Source organism: Bufo gargarizans, chromosome 10, assembly GCF_014858855.1.
Source record: "Bufo gargarizans isolate SCDJY-AF-19 chromosome 10, ASM1485885v1, whole genome shotgun sequence".
Classification (NCBI taxonomy): Eukaryota; Metazoa; Chordata; class Amphibia; order Anura; family Bufonidae; genus Bufo; species Bufo gargarizans.
In genome coordinates this window covers 103,561,374-103,575,307 of record NC_058089.1, presented here as the reverse complement: position 1 = coordinate 103,575,307, position 13,934 = coordinate 103,561,374, and the positions used below count along the sequence as shown (strand labels likewise).

The 13,934-nt window shown below is 46.1% G+C and overlaps 1 protein-coding gene across 2 annotated transcripts; it reads left to right on the top strand.

The window, feature by feature from the left end:
• Window positions 1-217: 217 nt before the first annotated feature.
• NUDT7 (nudix hydrolase 7) lies at window positions 218-12,009 on the top strand. 2 transcript variants are annotated; one of them, XM_044270736.1, is made up of 4 exons: window positions 218-414; window positions 3,114-3,255; window positions 9,068-9,226; window positions 11,458-11,675. In XM_044270736.1, exons 1-4 carry the CDS (start codon window positions 329-331, stop codon window positions 11,530-11,532), a joined length of 462 nt encoding a protein of 153 aa, XP_044126671.1. In that variant the 5' UTR covers window positions 218-328; the 3' UTR covers window positions 11,533-11,675. The 2 variants fall into 2 exon arrangements, with proteins under 2 accessions (XP_044126671.1, XP_044126670.1); XM_044270735.1 differs by lacking the exon at window positions 3,114-3,255 and having other exon boundaries at window positions 11,458-12,009.
• The last annotated feature ends 1,925 nt before the right edge of the window (window positions 12,010-13,934 follow it).

The window sequence follows — 13,934 nt, the reverse complement described above, 5'->3', positions numbered from 1 at the left end:
AAAAAAGAACTGCATGCGGAATGTAAAAAAAAAGATGAGAAGATTCTATTGTGTTTTATTTATTTATTTATTCTTTGTGAGCAAAACAAAAAACACCAGACAAGATTTGTGTGTCGGGCGGGAGCCTCACAAAGTGGATTGAAATCAGCTGCGGCCTGATAGCACAGAAGATCAGCCCCTTTAAGAATCACGTGACAACCTCCCAGAGTGTGGCAAAGGCTTGACAAGCAGTCACCTGACCAGCTTTCCTACATAGGAGCAGGCAGCAGCTGTATAGCATGATCTGTCGCCTCCTCCCCTGGTGAGTGACATCACTGATTCGGGGGACATGTGTAGCCACAGGAGGATGGCGGAGGCAACAGACGTGTGTCCCAGCGGTGACAATGCAGGGGAGCAGAGCACCGACGACATAAGGTAAGCGTAACGCGTCCACAGGAAGAGACGTGCTGTGGCAGGAAGTAGATTTCATGTAGATGTAGCAGAGCTGGGTTTGTCATTTGAGGGTGATATCCCTGACATACACTGAACGCAAAAATTTTATACGCTGTTAAATGAGGTATTGTGGAGACAAACTCGGCTCTGCTGCATCTGTGCGGGCTGCAGGTTTGTGTCAGTGTGTTGTTTGTACAGGCGGATTATTACAGTTGTGTCAGCTCGTACGGATGTGACTGACAGCTCCTGAGCTACCACGCTACAAACAGTGACTGTAATTTTAATGTAGGGGGAACGACCCCTTTTTTTTTTTTTTCCCGTCTCTGAACTCCATTTATGTCAATGCGGGAGTTCACGTCTTTAAAGGGGTTGTCTGAGTTATCCTAAAGTTTCCCCCCCCCCCCCCCCCCCCCCAACGCCAATAAAGACTCCCCCTATACTCCCCCTGCATCATCTCCACTGCTTTCTGCCTCGCAGCTCCGCTCCTGCTGTCTGTATACAAGGCAGTGATGGTGACGAGCAGGTATACGACGTGTGACCGCTGCAGCCGATCACCGTGCACAGTGGGGGTATATGGCATGAGACCACTAAGGACAGTGATCGGCTGCAGCGGTCACATGCTGTATACCTGCTCGTCGCCGTCACTGCCTTGTATACAGGAGGACCCGAGCAGTGGGAGAGAAGAAGGTGAGTATATAATGCTTTAGTTTATTTCTTTTCAGACATTTAGTGACATTGGGTGAATTTTAGCATAAGGCCCTCTGCACACGAACGTGTGCGCCCCATGGTCGTGCTGCGGCCTGCAAAATGGGGGCTGCAATGCACGAACACAGTCCGTGGGGCAGCCTCAGCGGATCGCGGACCCGTTCACTTAAAGGGCTCATGTACACGAAAGTTTTTAATGTTCAATATACTGGCTTTTTTTTTTTTTTTAGTTCAGTATGCGTTACTTAGGCCTCTTTCACAATACCGTGTTTTTGGGGGCTGTTTTTTGGCGTTCCGTATACAGAACCATTCACTTCAATAGGTCCGCAAAAAAAAAACGGAATGTCCTCCTAATGTATTCAGTTTCCATATCTCCGTTCCGTGCAAGGATAGAACATGTCCTATATTTGGTCACAAATCACGTTCTGTTGATCCAAGTCAATGGGTCCGCAAAGAAAACGGAATGCTTCCGTATCCGTTCCGTTTTTTGCGGAAGCATCAATTGAAAATGTTATGTCCAGCCCAATTTGTTCTATGTAGTACTGTATACTCCATATGGAAAAACGGAAACGCAACGAAACAAAAAAACGGAACAATGGATCAGTGAAAATCGGACCGCAAAACACTGAAACAGCCATACGGTAGTGTTAAGGAGGCCTTATACTGAACCATTCATTTCAACGGGTCAGCAAAAAAAAACACTTAAGTGTCTCCGTGTGCATTCCATTTCCGTTGTTCCGTTTAAAGATAGAACATGTCCTAATATTGCCCGCAAATCACGTTCCTTGGCTCTATTCAAGTCAATAGGTCCGCAAAAAAAAACGGAACACATGGAATGTACTCCGTATGTCTGCCGTATCCGTTCAGTGGAACCATCTATTGAAAATGTTATGCCAAGCCCAATTTTCCCCCTATGCAATTACTGTATATGTCATACGGAAAAACGGAACTGACCCAGAAACACTACTGGAAAAAAAAAAAAAACTGATCCGTTAAAAACGGCCCGCAAAACACTGAAAATGCCATACGGTGGTGTGCGTGAGCCCTAAGGGCAATATCTATACAGGGATCTGGACTTTGCTGCAGAGGAACCACCAGGCTGCTACCTCTGTTCTAGTGACGGCTGACCCATGGGGGTGAACAGACAGCAGTGCAAACCACCTTCAAAGGCAAAATCTGAGTCGGGGACAGGCTGAGGTCAGGGCAAGCAAAGTTTATTGGATCTGAAAAACAGTCAGTGGTCAGGGCAGGGTCATAACGGAGGTCAGGACATGCAGTGAAGGGTCAAATCCAGGAAACAGACAGAAGTCGGTACACGGGCAGACAAATATTGAACTGCACACCTTTGCAGGATACTAGAAGCTATAGCTAAAGCATCCACCACTGGGGAAGAGTGTATTATATCGCCTAGCAAGGTCTATCATAGGCTAGGTCAAACTAGATTGCGCAGGCAGTAGCCCCTATTAGAACATGAATGCACGCATTCTATGGGCAATAGTAAGCTGGGCACTAAGGGGCTGGAGAGGAGAGTGGGGGTGGGGGGGTGTGACAATCCAGCGGCCGGCCTGCCGGTCAGGAGGAGTACGCCAGCAGGATCTGGCATGCGTAAGTGTGGTGACCTGCTGCACCGATGCGGTCCCCTTTTCGGCAACCCTACAGAGTTGAATGGAGCAGCATGAAGGACTATGCTCTATTTAGTCGGGGAGGGGGGCACTGGGACCCCCATTCTCATCATTGTGGTGGTCTCGGTGTTCATTCCATGTGCCTGGATAACATGAGAAGTATACAGATATAACACATGTCAGGACTGCATATCCCACCAAACTGAGAACCTCATCCCTTCTGGAACAGTTCGTTAAGATGATGCAGAAGGGATGACGTGTACCATAAGACCCGTATAGCTCCCAGTTATAAATGCCTTGTCTGCACAGAGGATTTCCACGCTGATTTTTATCAGTTTTTATGACAAATCGTAGGGAGAAGATCAAGAACCTCCTTAAGAAATATGATGTCGGCAGCCGATACGCCGACATTCCTCTTCCAAGAGCTTCGATCCTGCTCCCGCTGTTAATTAGACAAGGGAAGCCGTATCTCCTGCTGACCGTCAGATCACTGGAGGTAAGTCGGCGGCCGATCTATGCTGTGTACTTTGTACTTCATTATGTAAACACTCGTCACTAAAACAGAACCGTTATCAGCTGTTATGTAGACGTCACATCTCTACAAGAAGAGAAGGCCAATATGGCTTCCTCTGCCTGAATGTAATAAAGCTGCTGCGACGGGGCATCGTGTCCACCTTATTTCTACATGTCATCTCTCTACTGGACTGTATGCGCCTCGCCGTCTTCACTGTAATTCTCCATCGCTGTCATCTAGTTTTGGGCCCTCTGACATATGCTGAGGATCGGGTCAAGATTGGGAAGGAATGATCGTATCAACTCTCATTCCTGACAATTGGCCCATGTAAAGCTACTGCCGATCACTCGACAAATGAGCATCCTTAATGCGGCAACTAAAATCATTATTTGTCGGTAGCACACCACCCGGGGATGTGTGGACGACAATATGCAAAGTGAATGGGGGATGAACAATCGTAATAACTTGTATATCAGCGATCGGTTATTAACCACCTCCGGACCGCCTAACGCGCCGATGCGTCCGGAAGGTGGTTGCTTTTCTCCTCCTGGACGCATATACGCGTCATCTCGCGAGACGCGAGATTTCCTGTGAACGCGCGCACACAGGCGCGCGCGCTCACAGGAACGGAAGGTAAGCGAGTGGATCTCCAGCATGCCAGCGGCGATCGTTCGCTGGCAGGCTGGAGATCCGAATTTTTTAACCCCTAACAGGTATATTAGACGCTGTTTTCATAACAGCGTCTAATATACCTCCTACCTGGTCCTCTGGTGGTCCCTTTTGTTAGGATCGACCACCAGAGGACTCAGGTAGGTCAGTACAGTCGCACCAAACACTACACTACACTACACCCCCCCCCCCCCCGTCACTTATTAACCCCTTATAAACCCCTGATCACCCATGATCACCCCATATAAACTCCCTGATCACCCCCCTGTCATTGATCACCGCCCTGTCATTGATCACCCCCCTGTCAGGCTCCGTTCAGACGTCCGTATGATTTTTACGGATCCACGGATACATGGATCGGATCCGCAAAACGCATACGGACGTCTAAATGGAGCCTTACAGGGGGGTGATCAATGACAGGCGGGTGATCACCCATATACACTCCCTGATCACCCCCTGTCATTGATCACCCCCCTGTCATTGATCACCCCCCTGTAAGGCTCCATTCAGACGTCCGCATGATTTTTACGGATCCATGGATCGGATCCGCAAAAACACATGCGGACGTCTGAATGGAGCCTTACAGGGGGGTGATCACCCATATACACTCCCTGATCACCCCCTGTCATTGAACACCCCCCTGTAAGGCTCCGTTCAGACGTCCGCATGATTTTTACGGATCCATGGATCGGATCCACAAAACACATGCGGACGTCTGAATGGAGCCTTACAGGGGGTGATCAATGACAGGCGGGTGATCACCCATATACACTCCCTGATCACCCCCCTGTCACTGATCACCCCCCCTGTAAGGCTCCATTCAGACGTCCGCATGTTTTTTGTGGATCCGATCCATGTATCCATGGATCCGTAAAAAATCATGCGGATGTCTGAATGGAGCCTTACAGGGGGTGTGATCAGTGACAGGGGGTGATCACCCTGATCACCCCCTGTCATTGATAACCCCCCTGTAAGGCTCCATTCAGACGTCCGCATGTTTTTTGTGGATCCGATCCATGTATCCATGGATCCGTAAAAAATCATGCGGATGTCTGAATGGAGCCTTACAGGGGGGGTGATCAGTGACAGGGGGGTGATCACCCTGATCACCCTGATCACCCCCTGTCATTGATAACCCCCCTGTAAGGCTCCATTCAGACGTCCGCATGTGTTTTGCGGATCCGATCCATGGATCCGTAAAAATTATACGGACGTCTGAATGGAGCCTTACCAGGGGGGTGATCAATGACAGGGGGGTGATCCGGGAGTCTATATGGGTGATCACCCCCCCCCCTGTCATTGATCACCCCCCCCCCTGTCATTGATCACCCCCCCCTGTCATTGATCACCCCCCCCTGTCATTGATCACCCCCCCTGTCATTGATCACCCCCCCCCCCCCCCTGTAAGGCTAAATTCAGACATTTTTTTTGGCACAAGTTAGCGGAAATTTTTTTTTTGTTTTTGTTTTTTCTTACTAAGTCTCATATTCCACTAACTTGTGTCAAAAAATAAAATCTCCCATGGACGCACCATACCCCTCACGGAATCCAAATGCGTAAACATTTTTAGACATTTATATTCCAGACTTCTTCTCACGCTTTAGGGCCCCTAAAAAGCCAGGGCAGTATAAATACCCCACATGTGACCCCATTTTGGAAAGAAGACACCCCAAGGTATTTGCTGAGGGGCATATTGAGTCCATGAAAGATTGAAATTTTTGTCCTAAGTTAGCGGAAAGTGAGACTTTGTGAGAAAAAAACAAAAAAAATCTATTTCCGCTAACTTATGCAAAAAATAAAAAATTTCTAGGAACTCGCCAGGCCCCTCATTGAATACCTTGGGGTGTCTTCTTTCCAAAGTGGGGTCACATGTGGGGTATTTATACTGCCCTGGCTTTTTAGGGGCCCGAAAGTGTGAGAAGAAGTCTGGGATCCAAATGTCTAAAAATGCCCTGCTAAAAGGAATTTGGGCCCCTTTGCGCATCTAGGCTGCAAAAAAGTGTGACACATCTGGTATCGCCGTACTCAGGAGAAGTTGGGAAATGTGTTTTGGGGTGTCATTTTACATATACCCATGCTGGGTGAGAGAAATATCTTGGTCAAATGCCAACTTTGTATAAAAAAAATAGGAAAAGTTGTCTTTTGCCAAGATATTTTTCTCACCCAGCATGGGTATATGTAAAATGACACCCCAAAACACATTCCCCAACTTCTCCTGAGTACGGCGATACCAGATGTGTCACACTTTTTTGCTGCCAAGGTGGGCAAAGGGGCACATATTCCAAAGTGCACCTTTTGGATTTCACCGGTCATTTTTTACACATTTTGATTGCAAAGTTCTTCTCACACATTTGGGCCCCTAAATTGCCAGGGCAGTATAACTACGCCACAAGTGACCCCATTTTGGAAAGAAGACACCCCAAGGTATTCCGTGAGGGGCATGGCGAGTTCCTAGAATTTTTTATTTTTTGTCGCAAGTTAGTGGAATATGAGACTTTGTAAGAAAAATAAAAAAAATAAAAATCATCATCATTTTCCGCTAACTTGTGACAAAAAATAAAAAGTTCTATGAACTCACTATGCCCATCAGCGAATACCTTAGGGTGTCTACTTTCCGAAATGGGGTCATTTGTGGGGGTTTTCTACTGTTTGGGCATTGTAGAACCTCAGGAATCATGACAGGTGCTCAGAAAGTCAGAGCTGTTTCAAAAAGCGGAAATTCACATTTTTGTACCATAGTTTGTAAATGCTATAACTTTTACCCAAACCATTTTTTTTTTTTTGCCCAAACATTTTTTTTTTATCAAAGACATGTAGAACAATAAATTTGGCGAAAAATTTATATATGGATGTCGTTTTTTTTGCAAAATTTTACAGCTGAAAGTGAAAAATGTCATTTTTTTGCAAAAAAATCGTTACATTTTGATTAATAACAAAAAAAGTAAAAATGTCAGCAGCAATAAAATACCACCAAATGAAAGCTCCATTAGTGAGAAGAAAAGGAGGTAAAATTCATTTGGGTGGTAAGTTGCATGACCGAGCGATAAACGGTGAAAGGAGTGTAGTGCAGAAGTGTAAAAAGTGCTCTGGTCATGAAGGGGGTTTCACCTAGCGGGGCTGAAGTGGTTAAAGGGGTATTCCCATCTCAGACTTTGACATTTTGCTAGGATATGCTATCAATGTCAGAAAGGTGCGGGTCCCACCTTTGGGACCTGCTCCTATATCCAAAACGGGGTCCTTGAAGTGAAGGAGTGCACGCCATGCATGCACAGTGTGCTCTCTATTCGCTGCTATGGGAGTTCTGAAAATATTTTGGGAAGGCCCATAGTTGTGAATGGAGAGTGGGCTGCACATGTGCAGCGGACTAGACCGATGCTAGGGGTCCCTTTAAGATTTTATGCAAGTTTTTAGTTTGACGCCAGTTGCATTTCAGCAATGAGGGACAGGCTCCCCCTAAATAGATGGTGATAGTGGTACCCAGTGTAGAAATGCCAGAGTGGTGTAAGGGTTGCCTATAATGTCCCTTTAAGGTGTGGCTGTGCACTTTTCACTGTGCTCCTACCTGGGTATTCTGGAACCCTGGGCGTGGTCGTCCGAGCAATGAAAAGGGAGTGAAGAGTTGAGGGATTTGTAGAATAAGTGGAGTTCAGATTTTTAACATTGAAAACACCTTTACTTGAATAAACGTGCATCAGAGAACAATATTCCAAACTTTATCTTGGTAACCAGCAGGGTATGGCATAAGTTTTGTCAGGCAAACACATTCAGCTCTGCTACATCTGAACCTCTTTAACTTTGCTGTGCTGTCAGATTAAATATAAACTTTTCCTTCCTGCTGTACTTTGCTTTCTGTAGCCTGACTCTGTCTTTATCTTGATCTGTATCTTTAACTTTTATCTTTCTTTGTCTCTGTACCCTTTTATTCATGGAGTCTTCACACTTGACTCTCAGGAGGCACTCAGCTTAGGCCTCAGGGCCCAGCAGAACACGGCCTTCCCATTGCCGGGGGTACTCTATTTTGACCTTCACTAACATCTCCCTCTCTAGAGAGGGCTAGAATGGATAGAAGGTTCCACTCTAGGGAAACTAGCTCTGCCAATGCTGCCGCCATCTGCTGGTGAACCAGGCACATTACATGTTAACATAACATTTGCATAGACTTGCAATACACATTGTGCAGGATCTGGACATCAATACATAAGATGACATTGGGTCAACCATAGGAGATGGTAGAAAGCACAAAGAGTTGCTAATACCACTCTGGGGTATTACACATGCCCGGCCAACAGCTACGTCTGTACATGCTTATATAGCAGGGACATTTTATCTAGCCTTGTGAATCACACTGTAGTAGTAGTAGTACCAGTAGTAGTAGTAGTACCAGTAGTAGTAGTACCAGTAGTACCAGTAGTAGTAGTAGTACCCCAGGGCACCTACTACGTGCCTCTCCCTTAGGCTTCATGCACACGGCTGTTGCCCGGTCGTGGCCGTATTGCGGCCCGCAATATGTGGGCACCGGTCGTGTGCTCCCCGCATCACGGATGCGGACCCATTCACTTGAATGGGTCCGCAATACGGAGCTGCGGTGCTTCTGTGGTGTTTATGTCCGTACCTCCACACCGCAAAAAAAAATATAGAACATGTTCTATTTTTTTGCGGTGTGGACAGATCACTGACCCATTCAAGTTGAATGGGTTTTGATCTGTCCCGGCCGCCGCACAGACATTGTCCGTGCATTGGAGACCACAAATTGCGGTCCCCAATGCACGAACGGCCGTGTGCTTGAGGCCTTAATAACATCTCATCATGGCATTTAATGCCAGCTCTTAGTCCTGCCCCTATGGTAGAGTTTTCCTCTCTTGATGCTAAATATCCCCAAAGTCCCAAACTAACAAAATGTCGAGACCTTGTGCTGCACTAGCTTCCTCATATTCACAAATGTATCACCATCCTAACAAACTGGACGAATCGTATGGGACATGGGGAGGTTAGATTGAGGGCAAGGACTGGTGTGTCTGATTACTCGGTGTACCGCGCTCCAGAATATGTTAGTGCTACATGGATTGTTATTGCTGTACATGCCTTCTGTCTGTTCTGATGCCCCCTGTACCTGCTTTTTCTTCAGCTGAAGACAATGCCAGGAGATGTGTGCTTTCCGGGTGGAAGACAGGATCCTTCAGATGAAGATGATATACAGACGGCTCTTCGAGAAACCCAAGAAGAGATCGGCCTCTGCCCCGAACAGGTGCAAATTATTGGCAGGTTATCACCTCATATCGCCAAGGTAACCATGAATGAAGGGGGTCATCTACTAAGCTGAAATGTGCCTAAATTCGGCATATTAGTTCTTTAGTAACTGTTAGTTGCGCCGCAATCTGCGAATTCGCCCCGCTCACGCCAGGTCTAAAATTGTGGGAGGGGAAGGTCCGGCAGGCCCGTCTCATTCATTATTCTCCACACCTGTTTTAGTAGTAGAACAAGGTCTAAATGTAAGACCGTTCAGAACCAGTCTTGCATTTAGAACTGCTGCTGGATACGCCGGAAGTTATGGAGAGGCTGGCGCCTCTACAATCCGGCGGATCCTCCGCCAGCTATGGGCCTTTTTTAAGACGGACATCTAAAACATCGGTCTTAATAAATGTGCCCAGAAGTGTTTTATTGGAAGGAGACGGCTATGATGTTTGGATGATTCCTTAATGTTTGCTCGGGGTCCTACCTTTTGCGATTGCCTTCGATGATCACAATGAAAGGGCTACAGTGCTCCTTTAAGGGGAATCTGTCACCAGTTTTATGCTGCGCTATCTGATGGCCGTATGAACTGGTGACGGAGACCTTCAGCAAGATGCTGAGTCATTTACCTGAACTGAACCTTTCTCTTTGCAAAAAAATCAGCATTGAGCAGCTCCAGCACAACCCAAGGACTGGACTCCGGTCCGTACGCTGTCCTGACGGTGATTGCCATGGGAAGATAGTAATTTGGAAATCCTTAAAATCCATCCCTTATGCGGTGTCCCTCAGCTCAAGTACCCCCAGCAGGTCATGTTGTCAGGATTTCCTTGGTATTGTACAGTTCTACTCTTTATAGGATATTGTTAAATCATGTACTTTTGAGAGGAACTTAAAGGGGTTGACAAGTTTCAAGAGGAAATCGGACAACACACGGATCTGCTAACAAGGAACTAGTGATTTTTTTACTTACCAGGCAGATCCCAGGCTTCTGCTCTCATTCTCTGAGCCTGGCTCTGTTTACCTGGCTGCAGCAGCGGCAATGCATTACTGCTGCAGCCAGTCACTGGTCTCAGTGGTGCATTGAAGAGGCCAGTGATTGGCTGCACAGGTCCCATGTTGTCAATGCTGCAGCCAGATAAACAGAGCCTGTCGGGGGAAAACCAGAGTAGCAGCGTAGGATCTGCTAGTAATTATAACCTGTTTATGGAAGGTGGATCCTCTGTATTTTCGGAGAAACCCCTTAATTGGTCTCTGTTTCAGCTAACTTTGCATAACTTAATAGTACAGGTGAATATAAGAAATTTTGCAATATACGTTATCGGAGCAAAATATTTTTCTCTCACCACCTAACTCCTAAACTAACATTCTCTGCTATGTCAGCTCACTGAAGGAAAATATTATATGCTGCCCATAAAAATCTATGGAGAGGGGATGGAAAATGAGCTGTTAGAGGGAGAACAGGACCTTTTTCTTTGATAAGATATACCATATTACAAAGTTTCTTATATTCACTTGTACTATTGATTTAATGTAAAACTTGTCAAAACAATAGAGACTATTTATAACGCTGCATAAAAGGGGTTTAATGTTAATGACCTATCCTCAGAACACCTGATGGATGGGGTTCAACACCTGGCACTCCCATCATCAGCTGTTGGAGAGGCTACAGTGCCCTGGTGAGCGCCATGGCCTTCTCCCAGCTCACCAAGCGCAGTGTCATCCACTGGATAGTGGCTGTGCTTGGTATTACAGCTCAGCCCCATTCACTTGGATAGGACTGAGGTGAGCCTAGGCCATGTGACCTATAAATGTGATGTGACTGGCCTAGGAAAAGCACTGCAGCCTCTTCAAACAGCTGATCGGCAGGAGTCAGACACCTCCCACCCCCACGATCAGATATTGATGAACTATCCTGAGGACAACTCCTTTAAAAGCATCCTTCGGATCCTCCTCTGCAGATTCCAGTTATACTCCGGATAAATAGTGCAGCATGCTGTGCTATCTTGCCTGGTAAAATGCTGAACTCCCTGACACCCAATAGACCTGATTATAGTCAATGCAGTCCATCAGGTACTGTTTACTTCTGCCATGACGGGTCTGGCACTGTGGGTTCCTAGGACAGGAAAACAGAACAGCGCAGATGTGAATATGGCCTCAGACCACACCTATGGGGTCCATGATATCACATCTGTGCTACCACTCTATCCCCTGTGAAGGTATGCATATTCTGTCTTCTTCTAGAAATGAGTTCATAATATCACGTTGTAGTGTTTTATTGTCTTACAGTCTCCCATCATGCTTGGTCTACCCAATTGTCGGCATTGTCGACGACACATTCCAGCCAACGCCGAACCCCAGTGAAGTGGCGGACATCTTCCTTGTCCCTTTGGAGTTCTTCATTAGCTCAGAACACTATACCGCTCGAGAAGTAAATGTACCGCCTTTTGGATTAGTGGTTGTCCATCAGTTCATCTACATGGACCCAGACACCGAAAAATCATTTACTATATGGGGACTAACTGCCCACTTCGCCTTAATGCTCGCAATCATCCTTTTGGAGAAGAGGCCCTCCTTCGATCCAGAGTTTGATCTGGAAGGTGGCTTAAATGGGTGGAAACGTTTCCTGATCAATCCGAGCAAATTGTAAAGGCAAGCCTGATAATTCACTGTCAGAAAATCAGAAGTTCTAATATAAACTAGATCTCACAATATGAAGGATGGTTTACAGTGGAACTGGAAATGTTGGTGTCCGTAAAGGACAGGTAATTCTAAGTTTTACCAGTTTGAAGGTGATGCATCGGCACTGAACCCATTAAAGTGAGAAAAGTATCTAACAAAGCTAAGCAAGTGGACTCTGTTGTATCACATGAAATTGTGGATAGTGCAGGTAGAGGATGGGAGTGGTAGTGGCCCTCATGAAGTGTGTTTCACGGTGTACTCCCTCAGGCCATTGCTCGCTGGGAATCGGTAAAGTAGCATTATAGTACTGAAGAATGAGGCCAAGGTTAAATGTAACAAGGTCCTTTTTACCAACTGCAATGCAGAACTTAAAATACATATGGTAACAGCAGGTTTTAGAGTAATTCTTCTCTGGCACCAGCAAAGATATGGAGGCAGGTTGGTTAGTGGTAATTCAGCACTGAGGTGATACTGGCCGAGAGGTTGTTTGGTGACAGGTGGCTTGTCTGTAGTCCCTTACCTTACAGCAGTGCCTGCAGATGTAGCAGGTCACTCTGCTGTCTGGAATCTCAAGGCTTTACTTGGGGACAATTTGGAAGGTTTCCATCAAGAGGTTAGGTGACAGGAGCAGGAGCTCAGCAATGCGCTTCCTCTCCTCTTTGTAGCCATACAGGCATTCCCCTTGCCTCCACCAACCAAGAGGGGAGAAACATGGTGGTTAACCCTGTTCCTGCCAGATATACCTTGCTGGTAGTGACAGCCAGAAACAAACAGTAAAATACATAACCTAACAATATACAATTTGTAGTACTCGCAGGTCTTGGGTACTACAATAGAAATATGTCTGTCGTGTTTAAATATCAGGTCTTCCTCGTGAGAGTCCAGGGAGGCCCACCTCCAGGCATAGGCATTTTTGCACATTAATCAGCATTTTGAGGGGTCGTTATGGGGGATGCACCCACTGCCTTTGCTTTCCTCATTCATTTCAATGACTAAAGGAGTTTTTAAAAAGAAAAATGTTTTCAAATACCCCAGGGGCATTCTGAGTAGGGGCGAGCGAATCGTGCTTCGGAACCAAGATCCGAACTTGATTCGTTCCCAACTTCGTTTTAATGCTGTACGGAGCTCGTCTCTATACAGCATTAAAGGCAAAATTACTTGCGTCCTTCGAAGTCGTGTATTAAAATGTTTAAAGTTGTAGAATCGAAGGCTGAAGTTCATCACCGAAGTCTTCGGAGTTAATTAACTTTGTCTTTGCGCAGCGCATACAAAATTCATTAATGGCGAAGACTTCGGCGATGAACTTCAGCCTTCGATTCTACAACTTTAAAAAACATTTTAAAACACGACTTCGAAGGACTTAACTAAACATTTTAAAACAAAGTTGGGAAACAAATCGACTTTGGATCTGTGATCTGAAGTGCGATTCATTCACCCCTAATTCTGAGTTACTGGATTAGGGGGTTTCTTTATTGGGGTCCTCCATCATTTAGCCAGAGAAGAGAGCAACTAAAACAGGTGTCTTTGACTCTAGAGGGCCGTCCATGGCTGTGTATTACACTCATTGACAAAAAAATCTAATGCCCCCAGATAGAAATGTTGGTTTGCTACAAAACTCAATGTCTCAGACAGATACGTAAATGATTACAGGTGTGGTCTGATTTCACGCTGGGTCTTACCAAGAAGATGTAAAAGTTCTTCCCCCGCTGCCCTATAAAAAGGCTCTCAGAGGCTACTTTAGGGTAGTGTGATGAGACATTGATGACTGCTAGACATGCTTCTACGATGCACTCAAAGACATTTTGCCCAGTTGACAAACTTTGAGAGGAGACACCTCATGGGCGGAGAGAAGCAGGATGGTTGTTTCCACAAATTGCCACCACCTAGGCCATCCTGATCGAGCTGTTTAAAAGTGTTGGGAGCAGTGGTTATGTGAGGGCACACACACGCTGAACAGACTCTGAACGGCCCAGACAGGACACTAAGAGAGAGGATCTGCTGACAAGCACCCATTTAAATCTCAAAGTACTGTGCTTTGTAATTCTATGAATACACCACTAGATGGCAGTATATCTGTATGCCAA

What these genes read in the sequence shown, in the direction of transcription:
- NUDT7 (XM_044270735.1), top strand. Translation starts at nt 9,087, where the DNA reads ATGTGTGCTTTCCGGGTGGAAGACAGGATCCTTCAGATGAAGATGATA. An exon ending in TATCACCTCATATCGCCAAG is followed by an intron (nt 9,227 to 11,457) that starts GTAACCATGAAT and finishes ATTGTCTTACAG; the next exon opens with TCTCCCATCATGCTTGGTCT.